This window comes from Pogoniulus pusillus, chromosome 14 (genome assembly GCF_015220805.1).
Source record: "Pogoniulus pusillus isolate bPogPus1 chromosome 14, bPogPus1.pri, whole genome shotgun sequence".
Lineage (NCBI taxonomy): Eukaryota > Metazoa > Chordata > Aves > Piciformes > Lybiidae > Pogoniulus > Pogoniulus pusillus.
The window spans coordinates 12403643-12423636 of record NC_087277.1 but is presented as its reverse complement, the minus strand read 5'-3'; the positions used below and the strand labels follow the sequence as shown (position 1 = coordinate 12423636).

General features: G+C 38.1%; 1 protein-coding gene across 1 annotated transcript in view; it reads left to right on the top strand.

The window, feature by feature from the left end:
• ADCY8 (adenylate cyclase 8) overlaps positions 1–19994 on the top strand; it is a 128678-nt gene that overhangs the window by 79979 nt on the left and 28705 nt on the right. Inside the window, 4 exon segments of the mRNA XM_064154291.1 lie at positions 2040–2310; positions 8060–8257; positions 13079–13179; positions 18620–18821. Of these exon segments, the coding sequence (XP_064010361.1) occupies positions 2040–2310; positions 8060–8257; positions 13079–13179; positions 18620–18821 (772 nt within the window).

Sequence of the window (19994 nt, the reverse complement as noted above, 5' to 3'; positions counted from 1 at the left end):
TAAAGTTGTTATCATTTCCATTATAAAATCCATATTTCAAGGCTTTATAATGCAATATTCCCAAATTATATTAGTTGAAGCTCAGCACAAAGATAGTCACCCTGGCAACTAATAGATGACTTTCTTTTCCTTCCTTTTTTTTTTTTAATTTAGTACTTTATTAAAATCAGTTCAGCTTGTTTGAATTTCTCAGAACTAGGAAATACATACTCTGGTTTTAAAATTCAGGCCAGAAGCTGCTGACATCTAAGAAACATTTTTACTGTTTTCTATTGTCACTTTTACTGGCATTTGACTGCAAAACGGTAGTAATCTCTAAAGACATCACAATAGCATGACTTCAGATAGTGAAAGTTGTAAAAAAAAAAAACTATGAGTTGATCTCAGAGAGAAGCTGAGACAGGTTAAAAAATAGCTGAGATAGATGCATTAATTTTCTTACTTTAATTCTATATTGATATTTAATACTCCACATACACCAATTTTTTTGCCCCATTCTGATACACCTGGGCATTTCACAGTATCACAGTATTATTAGGATTGGAAGAGAAGAGACCTCACAGATCATCAAGTCCAACCCTTTACCACACAGCTCAAGGCTAGACCATGGCACCAAGTGCCACATCCAACCCTGCCTTGAACAGCTCCAGGGACGGCGACTCCACCACCTCCCCGGGCAGCCCATTCCAGTGTCCAATGACTCTCTCAGTGAAGAACTTTCTCCTCACCTCCAGCCTAAATTTCCCCTGGCGCAGCCTGAGGCTGTGTCCTCTCGTTCTGGTGCTGGCCACCTGAGAGAAGAGAGCAACCTCCTCCTGGCCACAACCACCCCTCAGGTAGTTGTAGACAGCAATAAGGTCACCCCTGAGCCTCAACCAGCACCTTATTTTCTATCCATATATGCACATCATACATGTACTTACAGCTTTTTACTGCATCAGTGGTTTTGCAATTTCACTTTGTAGTGGCATCCTTTAAATTCCAGAAGAAAGGTCCCAACCAGCATGCTAGGATCATTTCCTCCAGTGGAAATAAGCCAGTCTGTGGTGTCTGAGAAAACTGTCTCGGCATGTGTCATCAAGATGTGATTAAGAACTTTAGCTCACTCTGAATTTTAGGAATCTGTCTGTAAGTCTGACTCTCAGAAAACCACATGCAACCAAAGTTTGAAAAATAAGCCAGTTTTAATGAAGTGATGTTTATTTTCTTGAGTTAGATAAATGTCTAATGAACATCTGCTCTGACTGCAATTATCATGCTCCATTATGAAGTGCAGCACAGGTAACCATGTGAATGCCTTCTGGAAGTGTCTCTAATTTACCCAACCTGTAGGGATGTGAAAATGTCTTAAAAAAAGAAACGATAAAGATTTTTTTTTTTTAAACCTGAACTTCTTTCTGTCCTTCTCAAGAAGTTATAATTATGGTTAAGAAAATCCAAATACCTAGGACCTCCAAGTTGGAAAACACCCAAAGCCCTGTTGTGCTTTTGCAGAAGTTGAGCTTATTGTATGTTCTCTCCTAAATTCATCTTCACTTTTTGCAAAGCTTTTTGAACTCATTACTTAGTCTTAGCAGGAATTACCACCTCACTTCAGATGCAATCATACCACTAATTTCCACTGTCTAAGCTACCTCGAGTAACTCAAGGAAATGGCTTCACATAAACTACTGAAATGCATACCATATATTTTCTTATCACACTTACCTGAAATGACAATTTTCATTCATTCTGAATCATATTTTCCTCGGGAAGGTCTCCCATTAGTCTGTCACTGTGAGCAAAGAGGGCAGGTGTGAATATCAAAGTTTTCCTGTGACAGGGCATTGTGCTGTCATGAGTTCTTATTGGTGTGGACACATTTTGAGAGTGTTTGTCCTCAAATGCAGCTCATGTCTGTTGAATTTAATTTTCTTTGTAAAAATCATCATATACAATAGAAAGCTTTCTATTTATTCATCATGTTAAAGATGAGGTGAAGTTCATAAACTTATCTATTTTATAGATCAATTAATATTTGCTGTTATTCACTTACGTAGGAGAATTCACATCTCCAAAGCCACTCTGGACTGCCTGAATGGGGATTATAAAGTTGAAGAAGGGCACGGTAAAGAACGCAATGAATTCTTGAGGAAACATAACATTGAAACTTATTTAATTAAACAACCTGAAGAGAGTCTATTGACTTTGCCTGAAGATATTGTGAAAGAGGCTGTCAGCTCCTCTGACAGAAGAAACAGTGGAGCAACGTTTACCGAAGGATCCTGGAGCCCTGAACTTCCATTTGATAACATAGTGGGAAAACAGAACGTAAGTCAAACTTCTTTTTTAATGTCATCAAGCATGAACACATGCTTGAGTGCATTTCAATAATGGAAGCCTCAGAGGAGAAAGATTCATCTTTAACCTTTATTCTAACATGTACTGTAACAGCAGAGGATTAAACAAATTGTTCCGGGGCAGAAGTAAATCATATATCTGAACTGTGGAAATGTCAGTGGACTAGAGATTTCCATTTTTTTTTCCCCAACTGAAATTAAATACTGCCCAGCTTAGTTTTGATTGAACCAGTCCACAAATAAGTAAATTAAAAGTAAAGCTAATGTTACTAAATTAACTGAAACATTCTGGCCAGCCTGTGTATCTCATTGCATAGTTTCACTGCGCTGACATCAAAGTAAAGGGATGAGGGAACAGATGTTTTGCCAGAGGAAAAAGCGTAGTAGAGCATATTGACACAACTGAAAGAAAAGAGAAACTACCTTTAAAAAGCCCTTTGTGAAAACAGTTTGTCCATTCTTCACTTTTTTTTCATTAAAAAAGAAAAATCCACTCCAAGAGTCTAAGATATAATTAAGTTTCACAAGTTAGACTCTAAGGTCATTAGTAGCTCAGTAGAAATATAACTGCTCCTGAACAGATCTTTTTGAAACACTACATGGCTAATTGCTAGCAACTGGGAAGCAGCAATTCTTGTACAGTCATAAAAACCTGCTTTGTGCAATCTTCATACTTAGAGGAATTAACGATGGAAAGGTTAAAATGCCTTCAGACACCACTGTGCTTGAAAGATTGATGAGTCTTTATGAAACGCTGGAGTTTTCCTCCTTTTTTCTGAGGGATCTGTAATGATATGATAAATCCTTTCTTCTGCTGCACATCCTTAGTCCTACTTGTCTTCACTCTGTTGAACTTCAGATGTGGTTGTGTGGAGGTCTTGCTTTGTCAACCCTCTTCTACTTACAAATATTCTCCGAAGTGACAAACCTTCACAATCAATCAGCCCATGTCAGTGTTTTTGTCTCCTCAAACTGAACTGGAGCATGGCATAGTTTGCTACTATATAAACCACCTGTTTAATATATGTTCTGTACACCTGTACCTCTGCATGTGCACTACCTTTTGGCCTGCTAGTATTTCTGTATTTTGTTCACCTGTCTCTATACTCTCGATTCACTGGGAATAGAGGTATGGCTGCATGCTGCTGCAATCGTCATCTGATCACTGTCTGTTTCTTCTTCTTGCCCTTCAAGACATTCCAAATTCTACAGTTCAAATAATCTATGTGGACTAGACTATCACTTCATGGATCATTGTTTCAGCTAAACCTAACTCTGACATTAACAAAGATGAACAATGAAATAAGAGACTAGTGTCTATCCATGTATTGGACTCTCACCACCATAACCTAGCAAAAGGCCCATGAAGGTCATTGAAATAGACATAACCAAGCAGTTACTTCAAAGCAATTTTTTGTCTTATGGCAATAAATAATCCATTTTTAGAATAGCTTTTCACTGTTTTTTTTTTCATTAAGAACTTGTTTCTATGATGGAATTAACTAATTTTATATTACACAGCTTTCCAATAAGCTTTTTGGGGGAGATGAGATCTTAAAAATCTGCTGTGCCATTCAATTATTATGTAATTTTCAGTTTTAAAGTCCAAACAATAGTCATTACTGTTTATCAACAATGTATTTCAGCTCAAATATCAGCTGATAAATTAAAATATGCTAGAATATAGTAGGTTTTTCTAGAGATGTGCCAATATTGAACAGAATAACCATTTAATATCATTAATTATGAAGCCTAAAGGTCACTGGTCATAACAGATGTTGAGAATCCATTACAGCAAGCCAATAATAAATCACTCCATATGTTTGAATATTTTCCTGCAGCATTTGAATGATTTCTTTACTCAATTTGACTTCCAACAAAATTTGAGTAACTGTGATCAGGTGTCTTACTTAGAGCTGTAGCTTTGTTAGGTAAACTATGAAATGGCAAAGTCTCTGCTGAGTTCCCTTGCCAAACTCAAGATTCATCAGAATCTATATTGTACACCTCAAACTCATTTTCTGTGGTCACTAATTGAAGATGTGTTGATATGAGTAAGGAACAGAATACCCACTCTTTATATATGCTGTCACAGATATTAACAGAAGCTACGTTTATCTACAGCACGTTTAGCTATGTGTGCCTTAGCTCTACTGGTAACATGAGGATGAGAGAGCCTGCTCTCAAATTCAGACCATGCACAATATGAATGGAGTTCTCTGTTCCTAAAGCAAGTGTCTGGGCTTCTCTCCTAAAGCAACCAATGTTGTACAGAAATTAAGACAGTAAAGGCCTCCTCTAAAATCAATAGCTGATGAAGTGGAATCCCTTTACTGGATCTTACATAAGCATAATGTGGTTGCTGTGTGTGGTGCTGGAGACACTAGACAAGCCTGTAAGGATATGTATTAAATTCTCTGTCTTGTATAAGCAGATTTTAGTGGCGGTTGCAATGACTCTTAACAGTTGTGACAAAAATTATACCTAAAGGCTGCTGAGATGGCAGACAAGTATAAACAGAGCAGAATGCAGTTCAAAAGCAAGACATCTGCATTTGTGTGTCTACTGTCTCAGATGTCAATCTCCCACGCAGCTCAGCTCCTAAACATAAGGGTCTAGTGCAATTTCTTGTGCCTGAGACATCCATATGACAAGGGGCCTATAAAAGACCTATAATCATCTGGACTGTCAGTTAGAAGTGAGGTAAGAGACTCTGATGTCTCAAATGCTGCTAAACATCTATGCCAAAGCATGCCGAGTGAAAGCTCGATTTGGCGTAACTTGACCATCTATGGCAGCTTGGGGTATCCTATCACACTCCAGCTGGTTCCAGCCACCAAGCAGCAGCACATGGGGTTCCTGTGGGTCTTGTGCCGTATCTCCTAGCTCCAGGCTCTTCAGGGTATGCTAAGGCATCTCAACTGACCATATGATTGGCCAACTGAAAATATCCAGTTTATAGTGCCACACTGAGCACCTAAACACCTTCATTTAGGTGTCTTCCTCTTGAACCAAATACTATCTGTATACTGTTTCTTTAAATATGTTGGTTTGGGTATTTCCCTATCTTGCTCCAAGACCAAGTACTTGGAATAAGAAACATAGTTTAAGGCCTATTTAGATTTTTCTAAATGGCACTGATTAAAATTATCTCTTCTGCTTGAGGGCAGGATGTTTGAACTAGTTACATGAAAAGTTTACAGGAAAGAATCAAAATCTAATCCCAGCCAGCTTTTTAAAATCTCTGTAAAAATATCCCTAAAGTTTGAGCTTTATTGTTTGTTTGTCTCAATTCATCCTGTCTTTGAGTCTCAGATGCAAGTTTGGCTGAGCTTTTTCCCTTGCAGAAGCTTACATGTGTTCCTGTGTGATGAATGATTCCTGACAGCATCAGGAAAGTTCAAAAGCCCATTGTATCTTATAGTTCATGACTGTATCTTCTGTACAGCCCTTCACAAAAGGGAAGGCAAGATAATAAGGACAAACAATATTTAAGTCAGCATAACACAGTCTTAAGACATGCAGAGTGAAGTGGGGGATGCAGTGACGAAATGTTGTTACAGCATATTCTTAGGAGGATAATTTGCATGATATTACAATAATCTGCATGATATTTTTCATTATTATTACTAATTACAGGAAAGCCTTTGTCTTAAGTACGTGTATGGGTGTGAAGGAGATGTGACCATTAAACTGAATTAATTTCCTTGTTATTGTCTGAAAGTAAATGCAACTTCCAAGTCCATTTTTGCACCGATAGTACTGGTACCATTGCCATGGTGGTGGTATTATGTCACATTCATCTACTGTGAATCATAAACAACTTCATACATTCAGCAAGAAGATATTTTAGAATATCATTTTAAGGAAAATTTAGTCACTTACTAGAATGATGAAAATAAAACACAATGCCCAGAGAGAACATGAGGGACCTTCTCCATGCTTACTTCCAGAGAGAAATAGCAATATGAAGAAATTCTAAGGAATTAATGCACACAACAGCAATTGACATGATCTTGTCTCTTAACAGTGACTTCAGATCCTCTTGTAAGATTTCAGCCACCACAAACTGATAATAACTTTTGTGCATGCCCCAGTTCAAAAGAGATAAATTAAAGTAGTATCTTAGTGTGTGTTAGTAAAATATCCATTTGACTCAATGGATTGTTTACCTGTTATTTGGCTCTAACCTTAGAGTTTCCACCTTAACTCCAAGGCTAAGATATAAATTCAGGCATTGTAAAATGTCAGGATGAGGAGCTTCAGTTTGAGAAAAGTTTCCTTGGGGTTTATTTTTTTTTCTCTAAATCTTGCTGTTACCAGTTTTCTGAAGTGAAAGTAGGGAGATTTGAGTAGAGTGGTTTGCCAGACTTTTCCTACCAAAGTCCTTCTCTGCTAAAGCCAACATTGCTTTTCACATCAATAGACAGAAGACTTCAGTTCTCATACCCCTTTCAGCCTACATATTGGGGTCTTCAGTTGCTCATCAAATGATGGAGTATGAAAAAAAAAAAAAAGAGGTGTTATCTGTGACTAAAGAGTCCTTGGCATTACTTTAGCACTGCAAAGAAAATTGTAAATTAAGGTTTGACAGTAGGTAACTGAGACCCTTGCTGTGTCTTAATGTACTATCCAAGATCCATTAGAACATAATTCCTGACTGTCCTTTGAATATGAACATGGGAAATCTGCCTGTATCATTTCCAGAGAAACCTTCTCAAAGTCCTGTTTCCAGTAATGCTTGGTAGGACTTACAGTAGATTTTTCCAGCAAGGATCTATGGGATAACTTTTCTCAAGCAGAAATGTACTTCTTGTCCATTGTAATTCAGAAATGTCTTATGCTGTGATGTATGAAGACTTATATCATCTCCATTCATTAACACTTCTTAAACCATGGGAATATCACAGGTAATAGAGTTTACTTTCCCATTTGTCTGGGAAAGTGATGCTTCACTGTGGTTTGTGTCATGAATTGATACCATGAAACTGGATTGACTGACTCTCTTTATGAAAGCAAACCCAACCTCCTTTGTGAAAGTGAAGCACCCTTCACACTATTTCTGCTACCTTTCTTTTGCAAAGCCATGCAAAAGTACTTTCTTTTTGTTCTTTGCATTAGTCAGTGAAATACCAGATGAATAATGCATTTGAGATAATATAATTACAGTTAAATTAAATCTCATAGCCTAACTGTAATTTAGACTGGCTGAAATATACCAGTAGTGAAGAAGGACAAATTAGCTGAAAAACCATGCTGAAGTAATGAGAAATGTCACCTTCTTCACTCCTGCCTGACTGATCTGTTCCTCAACTACACACATCCAGTCGCTCTAAGATCTGGAGAAATACCATTATTTCTGTTTTGTGAGTTCTGCTTTAAGTTGTTAAAACACACCATTGAGTGCTGTGATTTTGGTATGGACTCTCCTCACGCGTGCTGTAACAATTAATTAGCAGACTCTGGAGAAGAAAAACATAGTGCTAGAGTTCGATACAGCAGCAAACCTCTTAGTCTGTATATGAGTGCATTAAAGTACGCCCTTTAGTGTACTGTATGTGTTTGGTGGAACAGACTTAGTATTTTACACTCCTGTAGATTTCATTGAATGGATTGCATGGAATGCTGTAATGGTTTGCAATGCAACATGATCTAAAACATTGCATTTTTAACCAAAGGGGACCAGCAGGTTTATTCTGTTTGCATGTGCTTTCCCCTAGACTCTGGCTGCCCTAACAAGAAATTCAATAAATCTGCTTCCAAACCATCTTGCACAAGCTTTGCATGTCCAGTCTGGGCCTGAGGAAATTAACAAGCGAATAGAGCACACCATCGACTTACGGAGTGGCGATAAATTGAGAAGAGAGCATATCAAGCCTTTTTCACTGATGTTTAAAGACTCCAGCCTGGAGCATAAGGTAGCTGGGTCTTGGTAGCTGCTTTATTCACAACTCAAATTGTAATAAATGTCTACTGAAGTAGAGAAGCTGTAGGTTCTTGGTTACATTATTTGTTTTCTGGGTTTGTTTTCCTTTTTCATTTTGTTTCAGTTTTCAGAAGTTGCCACTGAGCTAGAGATCATAATAGAGAGTGTCATGATGGAGGTGTTATAATACTGCAGTGATCACATTTTATTGTTGGAAAATGCCTACACTGAGCAAACTCTGCTTCTGAAAACAGCAGCCATTTGCCAGGTTTTGTCTGCTGTTTAGTACAAGCAGTTTTCAATCAGATGACAGGTTGCTTTGGCACAAACGATGATTGAGTATATTAATAAACTGACACTTCTATTCAAAATAAATATCTATATTTATATAGATACGTTTCTTTCATTTAGTCATAGCATCCATCTGATGTCCTCTAGGCAGCTACTATGTTTATTTCAAGTCAAAACTAATTTGTCAACTCTGTTTTAAACATCTTTAGTGCTTTTTTAATCTGCTTTTTCAAGAGGTGAATGTCGTTCGTGTCTTTGCTGCTTCTCAACAGCAGTATGATCTCACTAATTTATTCTTCAGTCTGCATCCAAATTTCAGTTAAAAGCTAAAAAAGGTCTGCAATGGGAGAATTGTCCTTGCAAATGAATGACATGGGGTGGGGTTGCACAGTTCTCAAATGATTTTGTTGGCTTGTATGCTATTGCAGTGCAGCAACAGCGGATCCATTATAGGATGTGCACTTAGAATGAAAGGAAAAAAATAATGGGGAACTGCAAACATTCTCCATCATCACTTTAGTCTCCACCAAAAAAAACAGAAGTTTTTTCTACTTCTAAGAGATCAGTCCTCAGGTGGTATCAGTAGTAAGAGCTTAATGCAAACCACTGGAAAAGAAAACTTCTGCTTGAAGTATATGTAAGCCCTTATTTCACAAGCAACCCAGCAGAAGGGAAAAAAAAATCACATCGTTAAAAAAATAACAATTCCATTTTCTCATGAGGATATTTATGCTACTGACAAACAAGGTAGAATCCCCCAAGCTGAATTAGCCATTACTGCTGCAACAGAAGGTATCAAGATACTTCCTTCTGTGCAGTCACCGTGCGTGAGTAATTTTCAGGTTTTTAAGGCACAAAGTCAAAAGATAAGGTGAAAAGGTCTAGGAAAAATAGCATTTAACCTAAAAGGTGGCAGGTGGTGTGTTAGAAATTTTAGTGCAAAAGAGGAAACAGCCTGGCCACAATCAGGTTGTCAAAAGAGCAAACTAGTCAGTGGTTCACCTAGTCTTAAATTACTACTTGATAAAAATGAAGCCTGAACATAGGCTAGAGTAAAAGGACATTGCCCAGAATGAGATTTAGTATTTAGAATACACACTTTCTTGTTATTTTAGTCTTCACCATTAGCAGCCACAAGGAAAATCTGTACAGAAAAGGTGGATTTTAATTTAGATGCAGTTTAAGAGGAGGAAAAAAAAAACAATCAAACAAAAAAATTAAGAATAAAACCATGCTTTAATCTACTACACTACTTAGGTCAGATTTCAAATATTAATAATATTCTGATTTGCATCTGAATGACAAAAAGCATATTTAGAAGTCAATGTTTTGAGCATTCTTTAATGCATTTTCTTCTCAGTATGACATTTCCAGTGCAAACCTTTGCTTCAGTGGTTAAAGAATTGATGCTTTCATTGAATATTTCCTTAGGTTCTCATCCTAATCAGGATAAAACAAACATAAAATCTTCCCTGAAAAGTGGACTGAATCTTCTTTCTGTCCTCTACATCAGGCTGATTGTCAGCATTACAGATGAGTAAAGTTTAAAAAATGTCAGCACTGTTTTACTTGTTCTGGTGTTCATCCACCTCCAGCAGCTGGGTAGGTGCTGGTCAGCAATCTCCCTGCTTGTGTTTGGGGCACCATAGGTGTGCCTCAGAGAAGGCTGGGGATAGCATCAAGATGCAAAAAGATGATGTGGATTAAAGAAAGTTGAATCACAGTTTCCTCTTCTTTATAGGCAGGGCCAGTGTCTTGTGGTACAATGTGGGAAATGTCCATTCACATCTTGTTTACCTTTCAGTAATTACAGGCTTGTCCTCTAGAGTTGAAGCATAGACTATAGAAAGTCACAATAAAAAAAAAGTGTAAGCTGTTTTGCTACAGAAAGTAGATATTTCCTCCTCATTATCTTATATTACTAGCACTTTCTCCCTTCTTCCTGCCCATTTAGGAAATAAACCAAACCAGACTCAGATTTAAATAGGAGTCTAATAAAGCTATTTCAGAAGCCTTTTCCCTCTGCTTTGCCCAACCCTAACCTTTCAGTCTAAAATTGTGCTTCCCTCTAGTCAGTAACATTTTACAACTGCTTACATGACCTTCCAAATCAGCATCTTGAGCTGCTTCCTGCAGTGTCATTGAGCAAATAGACAGTACATGTCTGCAAGCCTCCCATCTCAGACTGCCTTTTTCATTTACTGCCATTCATCTTCTATTCAAACCAGTGGCAGCTTCAAGTCAAAGGTAGCTCCAAAGTAAAATATCTTCTTCTGTGTAAAATTTTGTGCCCTCACATCTACCCATCACAATTCAAGCCACGCTGGCATCTCTCTAGTGTTCATTTCTTTTCTCTTTAAGCACTTCTTAACCCAGACAGTTCTCAGTAGGCAGAACAATCAGTACTAAAGCTGAGAGCCCAGTCAAGAAGTGTTGCGTTAACCATGCTCAGTGAGAATTGTGTTGATGCTCTGTACTTCAAATCACAGAGAAGTGACTGATCATATGAACAATAAATCATGTTTTGTCTTGCATCAATAACATGACTTTCAGAGTGACTTGCATCAATTTGACATGTCATGCTGGACTTTAAACCATCTGCAACTGTTTTGGTTTAAGCTAGCTATCAACGTGCTATTTTGCTTCCTTTAAGGTTTCCAAAGGTAAAAAACAAACTAATTCTAGAACCAGCATGCCCAAAACTACCATGGGAGCTAGCACATCTCCTGGCTTACAATTATTCAAACAAGTGGCATAGCACAGCAGTTTAAGCCATTGGCATATCTTCCCACTCCTCTCATCTCATTGCTCTGTGTCCTTGTTCATGGTAGATTCCATAGCAAGCAGCAACAGCAAATGGATTATCTCTGTGAGGCAGTATGTTTATTTCTACATAAATTTCATAGTACTTTTTTCTCTAGAGGATATGTGCAGGATCCCTACTTGGTATATTTTATAGATTCTTTATCCAAATGGACTTTTCATTACTAACCTGTAATGCCACTCTAGCACTTGATAACCCATTTAGAGACTAATTCATTCTCAATTTTGGTAGAGGTGATTTTCACAAATAGGATATAGGCAGGTAGAGCAAATGACTCATCACAGGAGAGTGCTTTTAATACTCCTAATAGATTCATAGATTTGTAGGATGCTTTGAGTTGGAACAGATCTTAAAGATCATCTAGTTCCAACCTCCTGCCATAGCCAGGAATGCCCTCCACTAGACTGGATTGCTCAAGGCCTCATCCAACCTGGCTTTGAAACACCTCCATCCCTGGGATTCAATGTCTCACCAGCCCTACTGTGAAGAATTTCTTTCCAACATCTATCACGTTAGACATCCAGTTCATAGACAAACTCTCTCAAGCTGTGTTCCTGATACAGTTCTTTATCAGTTTTACTTCTTGATTGTAGTACTCTGTGGACATTTGAAATGCAGTTTGCCTTATTTCCAAATTGCTGCAGAAGGATTCTGATATATTTTTGCCTCTGATTTCCTGTTGTTCTGAACACATAACTCTTAGCTCCTTCAAAACTGCAAAGAAGTTAAATAAAATGGAGTTAGTGTTCAGAGGAGAAACATGTCTGGAGCAGGCACCTCTGGGATTTTTATTAGGTGAAGAAAATCTGATGACATTGCTATAGAATAGAGAACTTTACAGAAATATGTCTATGGACCAATCTTTGTCTGCTGTAAACAATTGGAGTTTAACTGAATTAGAAGTGGTAAATTCCAGCTGAGGGCTTGGATAACATTTCCACTGTAACTAATGCACCACAATTCACCAGTGTATCCATTGCACCTTTTCTTGGTAACTCCCATAAAAATGGAACCTGGTAGCACTGTCATTGGCTTCATATGCTGGAGAAAAATACTTGTATCATTAAAATAATACACCTCAAGTGATCTTTTACATAATAATACCTCCATTTTCTCTTTGGATAATGTCCATATTGTCAAGTTTCTGCAAAGCCTCTGGATAAGTTAGGATCTAGAAATCATGGGCTGCAGTCGCAGGGTGTCCCAAACAACATGCTTTTCTTAAGTAAAAAAGAAAACAGAATGGCCTCCATTTGGCAAGATGGTCACTTCTCCATAACATCACACATCCCCATCACAGATGACTTCAGTTTGTCTTCAGGTGAGGAAACCCATGGTTCCTTTGGTTCCTAAGTATTTAGTATTCTCAGCAGCAGAAGCCCCTAATGGCTACCCGAGGATTTTTAAAGCAAATAATTTTGACCAAGAAACAACAAAGTAAAAAAAAAAATGCATTGCAAACTGAGGAGTTTTTCTCCCTTGGACAAAGTATTTTGACAGCTTATTAATGATTTATTTGTTGTGTTTAGTTTTAAACAGCAAATTCCAGTTTCTTGATCTATTAGCTCGTCCTGCTAATTTTCCATTGTCCCCTGTACACCTTAGTCTTTATGAAACTACTGCATGGGTTAACAGCTAATTTACTCTTCTGTTGTTGGGTTTTTTTTGTCATCTGGTTTTGTTTTGTTTTTGTTCTAGTACTCTCAAATGCGGGATGAAGTATTCAAATCAAACTTGGTGTGTGCGTTTATTGTGCTTGTATTTATCACCGCTATCCAGAGCTTGCTTCCTTCTCCCAGGTAAATACAGAAATATAGTTCTCTCTTTCTGAAGGGGCTCTTGGGGAAGCAGCAGGATAATGTTTCTAAGACTGATGTGGAATGAACCAATAAAATCTACTTGCTCCCCCCAAAATGTTCGAAAAAGTTGTTTTCGCTTTTTGCCCCAATTTCAGCTACTTTTGTGGTTGATACTTTTCCTGTTTTCTGCAGCTACATGTTTTCATGGGGGGCAGTAGCATGTACTGAGACTATGTTGTAGCTGCTAAGCAGAATCTCCATTGAGTTAAAGTAGGAGTGTTGGATTATGGAAGTTTTACACAGTATGGCCTGCTGCTTCCAGCAGTGGAATGAAATGTGATCCAGACTTGTAACAGTGTCCCTTTGATAAGTGACTGGTAATCACCTCGGGAATCAGTAACTGCTTTGGGTTTGTTTCTAACATGCCACATATGAAAACTGTACTGTTGTGCTTTGTTGATGATGATGTGGCTTACCCAGCTGGGCAAAGTGATCTTGGGCCATTAAGAAGCAGCAAGGAGATGATCTGATGGTTCTTTTCTCACTATGGTTTTGTCTGGGCCTGACCAAGGAATGACTTCCTATCAAGGAGGCAAAAATATGTTGTTGCTGGAACCTCTGAGTCCACATATTTCAGGCAGTCAAACATTCAGTTGGCATCTTTGTCTATTCAGTGTTTAGTAGTGAGAACACCAGAATGTGCACAAGGTCTAAGATCAGTTTTCTAGCAACATAGCAAAGCTGTGCCACTGAAACATGCCCCTGGGCCTGTTTAGGCAGAGCAAATGCTAAAATGAGATGTTCAGATAACCATAATACTCAGGTGGTTTCTAACACTCATATGAACCCCCATTATAGCTGCATGAAGAATAACCTTGAAAATACAGTATTTGTATAAGAAATTTGATAACTATTGTGTTGCAGCAAGGCAGCAATATTTATTGGGTCGTCTCTTAAAGACATTATTCACCATGTTTATGTCTTAAGAATACCAAAATGATGGTTAGCCACAGACAGAGAACTGCACTCTTGCAGCAGAGGTGTTCCATGTATTTCATAGTTTCTAGCTGGGAAAGTACCCTGAGTAGTCCCTGACCTTCTGCTCTTCCTTATCTGCTGTTTTGGTCTAACACTAGTTTGTTTGCTTTTTAAAGTTCTTCTCACAATGTGCAGTCAGTTCTGGTAGCTGTCATTTTCTGTTTTCCTTAGTATGTGCAAGAAGATTTATAGATCTTATTAATGGACTCTGTTTTCCAAAAAGATTTTTACTGATGTATAAATCACTGCTATAGCAGGAAAAAAAATTCTATCTGCATGAATTAACCTCTCTTAATTCTCATGAGGGTGTCTAGTGCCACTGGAATTAGTGGAGAAGGAGTCACATAGTCACATTGCCTTTAGCTGTCTGGCTTTCATGTTTTCCATCTTGCACTGTAAACTCCTGGGTTTTCCCTGCACTTCAGATATGCTTTGTGGATCTTTTTGTCACTGAATGTTAAAGAGACTGTAAATATAAATAGGCTCAAGTAAAGATTATATCGATTCCTGCAAGATAAGATCAGCAGAGGTTTTAAACCAAAATTATTCAACCTTGGCCTCAAGAATACCCATAAAAGTTGATTGCTGGAACTTAGGATTATATTTATGGAAAATATATTTACCACTGTCACTTTTGTTGGAGAAGATTTGGACTCAGGTTGGTGATTTCTGACAGCTTATATTTTTCAGGAGCTGAAGATCACTGTCAAGGCTTAAAAGGCAAATTTTATTTTTTCAGGTTCTTGTTTTTCAGGTTCTGATGTTCTGCTTAAAAAATGTATTTCAATCTGTAAAAAAGAATGTGCCTTTTAAAGGATCAGAGGTCAACAGATGAGCAACTCTAAAATAAGAGGATGAGAAGGTTTGGATGAGAATGTGTCAATATATTTAAACATATTGAATGAGGAAATAACCTGGAAGTTCAAACTTCTAAGTTCCAGTTCAAAAGCAATTGAGATTATAAGCACATGAACAAGCTATCACACAGTTAGACAGGATTTGGTTTCAGAGACTCTTGGATGTAACTGCATGCTCATCTGTTTTATCTCTAGTATATATTTAAGAAGTAAACTACCACAGTGAAAGGGTGTGGGCATCATTTCCATGGTACAGATAGCAAGCTGTGATTCATACTCCTTGTGGTAACTTAACACTTTTCTTAACACATTGAAGTGTCTTTCAGTGAGTTCTTCAGAGCTCTGTCAAACAAGAACAGAATTTTCATAGAATCATAGAGTCAACCAGGTTGGAAGAGACCTCCAAGATCATTCAGTCCAACCTAGCACCCAGCCCTATCCAATCAACTAGACCATGGCACTATTTGTTTAAGTACATGTTTGAACATTTTTCTGAGCTGAGTATTCTGGGGATTTGGTGAAGGAAAATATTATTTAAATCATTGTACAACATATCAGGGAGTTTCCCACATAGTTTACCTTAGTTTGTGTGTTAAAGAAGGGTAATCTTTCTATTATTGTATAGGAGTTTCAGAATTTTTCCTCAGTTTACCTCTGCCTCCCATAGGGTAAATATTTGACCCATTTGTATGTTCCCCTGACAGAGCAGGTACATGACTGAATTTTAAAGTCTTTGCAATAGTTTTCATTCTTTGAAATATTGACATGGGGAAATTGCTTTAAGTGACATAAATTAATGCCATATTTCTGCTGTAATTATCCTCTATGAAGCCATTAAGTTTCACTGCCAATCTTGGAGTGATTCATCTTTTTCCATCGGAGAGCTCTGCGAGTTAGATTAATTTCCTGCAATGAACTTTCTATATGCTCAGATGGACGATAGATCATACTGGAGTAGACTGCTGAACTGCTCTCATTTCTGTCAGTTTTTCATTAGTTTATTATTGTGAGGAAGAGGAAAGGCAAAAATCTCAATTTCAAACAGTAAGGGAATCCCTAGAAAGAAAAGCCTTTTGTCTTGAATCTCTGTTTTTGAATGAAGAAGGAACACAGCTCACCTGTCCTAGTTCTAAGATAGGTTCATGGACAGAAGAGTATTATGGCCTTTTGTTCCTGTTCCTCTAACCTAGACTATGTTTTCTGCTGTACTGGATTCTATCAGCATGGTGCCAACAAAATTTTAGCCCAGATTTGTTTTACACCTCAAGCAGTCTTAGACAAGGGGCAGACACATCAATATTCAACAAAACAAGTGCAGTGGAAGAATTTTTTTGTTGCCTATATTTTTATGATGAGCAAATACAAGGCCATAGTATCTCAAGTGCCTAAGCAGGTTATGCCGCTTTTGGATTGACTTCTCAGATTTAGATTCCTAGATGCTCCCTTTATAGTACCTTAATTCAATAGCACTGGATCTTACATGCAGAGTTTGGCAGTCTAAAATAAGAACTCATGTTTAGTGTCCTCATGCCTGACCTCTTGAGGCGTGACCCTAATCTTTCTGAAAAGCTTAATTTAGTTTCACTTAAAGCTGCAGCAAGTTAGGTCTGCAGAATTATTGGCCTACATCTCCATACATAGACTATCTATATATATCTGAGATACAGATAGAAACTATCAGTTCCAAAGAGGATCTCAGTCATTCAGCTTTGGAAAGCAAGACTGTTGCAGAACACTGGATACTACTGGAAAGCAAGAACACTGTTGCAGAATACATGGCATTCATCTCACATAGCTGTCAGTGTCTATACCACAGGTTCATAGGATAGAGACTGGAAAAAGGTCGATCAGGGGATCTGAATAAATCTAAGAGAGTGCTGTGCAATGAGATAGCTGCAGCCTAAGCTACCCATATCTCTTGATGAGTCCACTCGACTACCTTGACTGGTTCTTCATGAACATATCCATCATTTCTCTAGCTTTATAGACTCTCTCCCTTGGCTTTCTGTATGTGTTCACAAACAGAAGCTGGTCTCCAGGCATTTTTGCACTGTCTCTCTTTCTTTCAGAAAGTCCTAAAACTTTCTGGGGAAGTTTTATCCACACAGGGTGAAATGTGTGTCTCCGGCTCCAGTCAGTCATCTTTGGGGGGTTTTGTTTGCTGGCTACATCGTTCCTCCCCTCAAAAGCAGTGCTGATTTCTGGCTAAGGTTGCTGGAGAGGATGGGACTCTTTTGGGAAGATCCACTACATCCTATATTTAAGCCACATAGAAAAATGACAAATCTTGGAATGAAATGCTGACACAAGTCTAAGATCACTCATAAGCCAGAGCTGCATTACTGTGTATTATCTTGAGGCTTGCATTCTGGTTTTAAAACCTTGAACCTTAACCATATTTGTATGTTACCTTCATTAATTTTAGTTCTTGGAGACAAGTCTGTTTGAAGTAAATTGCATTATTATTAATCTGTCCTGATAAATTAGAGTCATTGCCCCAGAAAGTCTCTTTGAGTGATCAGAAAGGAATAACATTTATGAAAATGTTGCCTTTAAAGCAGCATCAGATGTAATATATACGAACTTCTATCATCAGAGCTGAATTAAGGTATCAGAGATCAGAACGTTCTTGCAAAAGATACTATCTTAAATTATGTAGGGTAAAGCACACAGGAGTCCAGTACTTTAATCTCTTTCAGCTTGACACCTATACCTCATATTCTATTTATGTGTTTTCCCTCCACATGACCAGCATTTCCCCATGTATACTCCAACTTACATGAAGGGTAAGTGTTGAGAAGATGCAGCCAGGCTCTTCTCAGTGATATCCAATGACAGAACAAGGGAAAATAGGTGCAAGCTGGAGCACTGGAGGTTCCATGCGAACATAAGGAAAAACATTTTCACTGTGAGGGTGACAGAACACTGGAACAGGCTGTCCAGAGAAGCTGTAGTCTCTTTCACTGGAGACATTCAAAACCTGCCTGGATGCATTCCTGTGTGACTTAATCTAGGTGATCCTGCTCTGGCAGGAGGGTTGAACTAGATGGTCTTTTAAGGTCACTTCCAACCCCTAGGGTTGGACTAGATGGTCTTTTGAGGTCTCTTCCAACCCCTAGCATTGTGTGATCCTGTGCAACTATCCCAAGACAGTCTACTAGAGCGCCTCATGCATAAGTGGTATCAGCGTACTGCAAGCTGAATAGATTTTCTCTGACAGAAGCTTAAGCAACAATTGAGTCCTAAAAGAAGGGGCATTCATGCTGCTCAGAATCTACATAGACAGGTAGATGCAATGGCAATGGTTTTCCAGGCTTGTTCCTTCAACAGCAGATTCTCAACAAGAATCCATGTGAGGCACTAGCAGTCCTACAGAACACGAATAACTATTTGCTTTCTCTGGGTTTTTTCATAGCTGATTGTCTCATGTTTATGAGAGTTGGTTTTTCATAGTCTTAACTGTCTGCACGTTTATTTTTGTTAGCATTTCTATTGCATTGAAGTTTAATGCTGGGTTCTCTTGTTTTTTCCTTTCTTTCCCCCAGGGTGATACCAATGGTCATTCAGTTTTCTATTCTGATTATGCTGCACTCCGCTCTCGTGCTAATCACTACGGCAGAGGATTACAAATGTTTACCCTTAATGCTCCGGAAAACTTGTTGCTGGATTAATGAGACCTATCTAGCCAGGAACGTCATTATATTTGCATCCATTCTGATTAATTTTCTTGGAGCCATCATCAATATTGTAAGCTCATAGGGAACCAGGGAATATTATACAGGAAAGGATGATTTATGAATTGTTAAGCTTGCTACAGGACTTGCAGACTAACTTGTTTACAAGCCAGCTATCATTTAGCAAAGTACTGCATCTTAAGGAAATTCAGGCTGTAAATGAAACCTATGTATTTGGAGAAAGTCTAATTGTTCCTCCCTCATGAGTATCATCTACTTTTAAAACCCTTTTGCTAATTTCTGTTTAATATATCTACCCTTTGAGGGCCATATGTAATTTTCTGACATGTTGATATATTTTCTGGAATACTATAAATCCAAGTAATGCTTATAGATACTAAATTCCCCCTCTCACAGATCTTCAATGGGTTAGATTACTGAAAGAAAGAGAGAAGTTTCAAGAAATCAATAAAATACCTTCAAAGAAAGGAGTGAGCAGGTCAAGCTGAGCCAATAACCACACACACAAAAAAGTTAGAAAGTATAAATTCTAACTTACCTTACCTTGCTCAAACCCATTCAAGCTGGGTTCACCTCAGTTGAAATACCAAACTGTGGACATGACTCTCAGCTTTATTTGTCAGTGCACAAAAAGAGGCATCCCCAAGGATTTCCTTTGATCTCGTAGCAACAAGATTTTTCTCTCTCTACTCCCCACACAGGCAGTGTAGTCTGATTTGGCTCCTGACTTACACTTCTCCATTAAGACTCTAAATTGTGACAAACCTAGACAGTTTATCAATATATCTGTGAGGGAAGATATTTACCAAGCTTTGCTTAGTAGTTGTGGTTAGATGAAAACTTTGATCATCAAATGCTGTGGGCCTGGCTCTATACAGCGTCACAGGGTAAGAGTGAGGTCTGGTATGCAAATACCATAAAGCCTTGATTATCTCAGTGTCTCTAGAAATATCAGACAGCTTTACCTGAAGTAGACAAATTATCATGTCAGACAACCTGGCAGGTATTGAAGCCTTAACCAAGAAAAATGTGAAACATTTCACTGATAGATTTTTGCTAGCAGATATGAGATCGTACTGAGTTCTGTTGCTGTTCTTCCATGATTAAATTCAGGTCACCAATAGGCAAGGGCTCAGCATCTATCTGGGTTTCAGTAATAACATGCAATCACTCATAAGAGAGTTAGTCAGAGGGAGAAAAATGTAGCCACTGATTGCTATCCTTA